General features: G+C 39.0%; 1 protein-coding gene across 2 annotated transcripts in view; it reads right to left on the minus strand.

Moving 5' to 3' along the window:
• The window catches only part of PRTFDC1 (phosphoribosyl transferase domain containing 1), a 59,405-nt gene extending 53,776 nt beyond the window's left edge, over positions 1–5,629 (minus strand). For both annotated transcript variants that reach the window (XM_058181823.1, XM_058181821.1), the window contains exon 1: positions 5,497–5,629. In XM_058181823.1, the coding sequence (XP_058037806.1) occupies positions 5,497–5,562 (66 nt within the window). In that variant the 5' untranslated portion in view covers positions 5,563–5,629. The remainder of the gene's footprint in view (positions 1–5,496) is intronic.
• Between the last annotated feature and the right edge of the window lie 371 nt (positions 5,630–6,000).

Raw genomic sequence — 6,000 nt, forward strand, 5'->3', positions numbered from 1 at the left:
AGGCTTATGGAGGATAATCATTTCCCCCTTCAAATAAAAAATGACTTCCATGTCTAGCCTACAGATCTTGAATTTCTCAGTTATCTTTAATCAAAGTATTAGCTAATCCTGGTCCAACCCTGCATAGCCCAATGGTCAGTGAACATTGACTGAAATGTTACTGGATTAATCCCATTAGAAGTCCTACAGAGGGTCTGAAAATTGCATTGTGATATCTGACCATTTGGAGCCATTTTTCAAAGAAAGTTTACGGGTGGAATGTAAGCAGTTTGCTTCCCCCAGCCCTCTGTCCTTAAATCTCAATCCAAAAAAGGAAGAATTCTGGTCCTCTTCCCCTTAAGAGAACTCCTGCAATCTTTTACAAGGTCAATTGGCCTTGATCCTTCAAAACCCTTTTTCTAAAGAAAGCCAGGCTGTACTCCTAAAATAAGCATAGAGGTAACATTCTGAGTACAGGAAATTTTGCATCTTTATTAAGACAAGCTGTTTCTTTATATGTTAACATTATATGTAACATCCTGATTTAGTCATACGTAAATGTACTGATTTAATGAGTCTATTTTAAATATGATTAATTCAAAAGTTATATAATTTTTGTTAATGTCTGTGGAATATGAAAATAGGAATGATATTCCTGTATTTTCTTTTAGATTTCACTATAAGGAGAACATATATTCTCAGAGACATTCATAATATATTAAATATATTATGTATGTGTGTATATTTATTTATTTATTTATTTTATAGATAGTCCTTGACTTACAACCATTTGTTTAGTGACTGTTTGAAGTTACACCAGCACTGAAAAAAGTGACTTCCAACAGTTTTTCACGTTTAAAACCATTGCAGTATTCCCCATGGTCACATGATCAAAAATTAGATGCTTGGCAACCAGCATCTATTGATTATAGCTGCAATGTCCTGGGGGTCATGTGATTACCTTTTGTGACCTTCTGACAAGCAAAATGAATGGGGAAGCTGCATTCACTTAACAGCTGTGTTACTAAGTTAACAACTGCAGTGATTCACTTAACAGCTGTCTCACTTAGCAACAGAATTTTTGGGCTTAATTTTGGGTCATAAATCGAGGACTACCTGTAAAAAGAAAATTAATGAAAAATTCTGCATTAAGAATACTGCAGCTACTAGTATTGTATATACTATAATAAATATAGGCCATGTTATTTTTTAAAAAAAGATACTTTTGCTCTAGTATACAAATCCATTATATAACTTATCATAAGAATATTCATTTATCTTACTGAACTAAATATGCATGAGAAAATTGACAATGATGTGATCAGGGGAGTAGTACAGAAAAAGAATAGCAGCCCCTATTTCCTAAATGATATTCCTATAGCAAATGAAGAGATTTCTAGCTTGCTTCTGTAGTGAGTACCTTGCTCTCTTCCTATTAGGTGATGTTCTCCTTAAAATTAATATACAGCTGTGAAAAAGAACATAAAAATTGAAGGCAGCTTCACAAAATTAGAACCAACAGAACACAAACCATAAGAAGGAAATTCCATTGAGTTCCTATAAGTGTGGCAAGGACTGAAGCTTGCAAGGATACAATGCAAATAAACACATATTGCTTTATACTTCAAAGCAAACTATCCTGTATTTAAACCATGGTTTATTGCATAAACCAGACATAATTTGCTCTTCTCAATATGGCGGCAGATAGATCTTCCTACCAAAGAAGTGAGCTAGAAATTTGTCAATATTTTTTGTGGAAATTTTTCCACTTTAGGTATTTGGTTGTTTCAAAATTGGATGAATATGGCTTTCCAGGTGATTGTTCTAAAAAAGAGGAGCAATTTCATGGTTGTTTCCAGTCGATAGGCTAGAGAAGCTACAGAAAACTGAAACAAAGTGAGAAGTTGCTGGGTTAAAAAGTGTATCCTGCCTAAAAACACTAGTAAAGTTTCATTACAAATAGTCATCAATATTCATTTAGTGACCAAAGTTACAATGGCACTGAAAACCATTGCAGCAACTCTGTGGTCATATGATCAAATCAGATGCTTGGCAACGATCATATCGTTAGGGTTACGTAATCATCTTTTGTGACATTCTGATTAGCAAAGTCAATGGGAAGCCAATGATTCCCCATTGACGTGAATCCATCATGATTAGATTCAAAACGGTGTTACTAATGTAACAATTGCAGTGATTTACTAAACAATCCTGGCCAAAAAAAAAAAAAAGATTGTAAAATGGGGCAAAATTAACAAATGTCTTGCTTAGCAGTGGAAATTTTGGGCTCAATTGTGATTGTAAGTCAAGAAAGATCTTTATTTGAATCTGGGACTTTCCAGTCCTATTACTATTCCCCCAGAATTATTAGACAGACTCTTAAGAAGGCTACAGCGTATTTCTCAAGTATGTATTTTGCGTAAAAAAACCTTAGATTTAAAGATGAATTATCATCCTCTACCTAATATGAGCCAGCAGTGAGCAGCAGCTGACAAAAAAGCTAACACAGTTCTAGGCTGTATAAATAGAGGGATAGAATCAAGATCACGTGAAGTGTTAATACCACTTTATAATGCCTTGGTAAGGCCACATTTGGAATACAGCATTCAGTTTTGGTTGTCACGATGTAAAAAAGATGTGGAGACTCTAGAAAGAGTGCAGAGAAGAGTAACCAAGAGGATTAGGAGACTGGAGGCTAAAACATATGAAGAACAGTTTCAGGAATTGGGTATGCCTAGTCTGATGAAAAGAAGGACTACGGGAGATACGATAGCAGTGTTCCAATATCTCAGGGGCTGCCACAAAGAAGAGGGAGTCAAGCTATTCTCCAAAGCACCTGAAGGCAGGATGGTTGGAAACTAATCAAGGAGAGAAGCAACCTAGAACTAAGCCTAGCAACCTAGAACCTAGAACTAAGGAGAAATTTCCTGACAATTAGAACAATCAGTAAGCGGAACAACTTGCCTGCAGAAGTTGTGAATGCTCCAACACTGGAAATTTTTAAGAAAATGTTGGATAGCCATTTGTCTGAAATGGTGTAGAGTTTCCTGCCTGGGCAGGGGGTTGGACCAGAAGACCTCCAAGGTCCCTTCCAACTTTCTTATTCTGTTATATTTTAATGCCGGCAACAACATATTATCAAAGGTAGAATATAGTTCTGTGTCTACAGAATATTCACCCAGAAGCAACTCCTGCTGTGTACAGTGAGGCTTATTTAAGAAGTGCACATAGGACTGATCTTTTCTGCCAACAAATCAATCAGGCACTTTAAAATTTCTATCAAAATAGAAATATTTAATAAAAAATTTGTATAATGTAAGGTTTAAAGTATATACATTTCAGAGTAAAAGATTTACCCAGCACAATTAGTCCTAATCAATATACAGATAGTCCTTGACTTATGACCACAATTAAGGCCAACATTTCCATTACTAAGTGAGGCAGTTGTTAAGTGAGTTTTGCCTCATTTTATGACCTTTAATGTCACAGTTAAGTGAATCACTGTAGGTTATAATTTAGCAACATGGTTGTTAAGATTGGAAGGTTGCAAAAAGTAATCAAATGACTCTATGACATGGCAACCATCATAAATAGTTCACATGACCAATGCAACAATCATAAGTGTGAAAAATAATAAGTAACTTTTTTCAGTGCCACTGAATGATAACTAAATAAATGGTTATAAGTAGATGACTAGCTGTATCTTAGAAGAGACTCTTTTTTTTTTCAAAACAAAACAAGATTTTTCTGAGGTAAAAAAATGACAATATTCTCCCCTTTTCTACAACTGCTTCATCTCATCTGGCCACTTTAATCATTTAAATCATGTGACAGTGCAATTTCATACCTATTAGCCATATTAAAAGAAGTTCAATCCTTGGCTTAGAATTTTGTCCATAATTTCCATCACTAAGCGAGAGTTAAGTGAGTTGCACCCAATTTACAACGTTTTTCCATGGTTGTTAAATGAATCGTAGTAGTTGTTAAGTGAGTCTGATGGTCATTAAGAAAATCTGGCTTCCCCCATTTATTTATTTATTTATTGCTAGTTGGAAACAGGCTGGGAAGCTTTCAAAAGGCAATCACATAACCCCGGGATCCTTAAAAAATCATAAATACACGCTGGATGCTAAGTGCCCAAATTTTGATCACATAATCATGGGGATACATATATATGTGCAAGGAGTGGTCACAAGTCACTTTTTTCAGGGTGACTTTAAACAGTTGCTAAATGAATGATAAGACAAGAACTACCTGTAAAGATGTATTTGAGTCAAATTTTACTCCTCCTGTCTACACTGCAGTTTTCTGAGCAGTATTATAAAAGTGTATTATTTTAGGAAGTTTTTAAACAATTAATTAATATCCCTGATATTCCTTGCTATTCTCCCTTCCAAGTACAACCCAGCCCAAATCTACGTTGGTAATATGCTCCATTCATAAGGGCGTTTATTTTTAAATAAACACATATGCAATTTAGTCTGTGATTCATGTGTTCAGGAGCCAGCCATATTTATTATTTAAGAAATCGAAGTATCACTGAACGTTGAATATTGAAACACTTAGAGTACTAAAGCTATAATGTCCCTTTATAAGCATCTTCTTAAGAACCTCCAAATCATCTCCCTAAAGAACAGTACAATCTTCCACACACCTTTCTGAAGATTGATTGAATAAATAAAACAATCCTATGAAATAAATTAGTGAGGGGGGAAAAAACACACCTAAGAATGGTTCCACCTCCTTTTTTTCATAAGCTTTATACCAATTACGCAAGAGGACAACACTGTATCACGTGTAACTTCTCCAGGTCATGGGGGAGTCGGGGAGGGGAGGGAAGCTGTGCAAATAAACCTTCTACCAGAACTGATGCGATTAAAGTAATTTAGTGTGATGCATGAATGCAGATCCTGAATGCGTGGCTTTTAAGGGACGGGGGGGGGGGTGTCTGACGTGTCTCTTGCTATTCCAAATCATATTCACTATGGAGGGGATCGGTGAAAGATTTTCCTGCCCACAAGAGGATCGTGTTACACTCAATTAGGAAGAGGATCGAGATCGCTCTATATGCTGTACTGTAGTTAAAAGTCTGCAACCCCAGGCTACCTATTTCTCGGAGAGAAAACAAGCCCCATAGCCTTCCACAGTTGAGTGGCGAGCAATGCAATTGTTAAAAACCTGCTCCCCTCCCACTCGTGGCAAGGAACTTATTCCCAGCTTGCTGCTTCATAGCTCCCTCTCGCTTCAAACGTGCTTTCATTCTGGGTACCCTAACGATGAAATACTAAAAAAAAAAATCCACCGGGTCATCTAAGCTACCGACCGAGGAGGGAGAAGGCAGAGGCTGAAGTCAAGGAAGGTGGGGAAAGGTGGAGGGGGGGGGGTGTCAGGTGAGCGAAGCGTGGTCGGGTGGGATGCCAGGGTGCTGAAGGGACTGGAAGGGGAGCCGGGCTGGCTATCAAGCCTGCAACAACTATTGCAGCAGGCCGATCCGGGAGAGGGAAAGTTTTCATTTACCACGACCCCTCGGCCGCTGCTTCTCGGTGCCTCTGCCACGCTAGTCCTGCTGCTCAGCCCCGCCATCTTCACAAGGGGCTGGACAAAGCCTTGAGGAGGGAGAACAGAGAGGCGAGGAGGCGGGCGGGGGGAGGAAAACGTGAACACTGAGCCCGGCCTCCTTTCTCGCTCTGATCGGATGTGGTGAGCCGTAGGAGGAGAAGGCAGCAGCGGCGGCGCCGCGCTCAGGCTGGAGGAAAGAAGAAGCGACTGCCAAGCAAACCGACCCGGGGAGGGAAATCTGTGCAGCAGCTCCTAGTTGCTTGGAGGCGATTTCTCCCTCTTCTCGGTCTTCGGCCGAGCTCCGTAGCTCAGGTTTGGCTCGCCTGTTCCTCCAACGGGGGATGAGGTAGAGGCAGAGCTGGCTTTTGGGGGAGAGGTCTCTTCCCGGCAAAGATCCGTTTCTAATCACGTTTGAGCCAGGATTAAATTTTCCTGGTCTCTTATTCCGAGGCCTCTGCCTCC

Source organism: Ahaetulla prasina, chromosome 4 (assembly GCF_028640845.1).
Source record: "Ahaetulla prasina isolate Xishuangbanna chromosome 4, ASM2864084v1, whole genome shotgun sequence".
Lineage (NCBI taxonomy): Eukaryota > Metazoa > Chordata > Lepidosauria > Squamata > Colubridae > Ahaetulla > Ahaetulla prasina.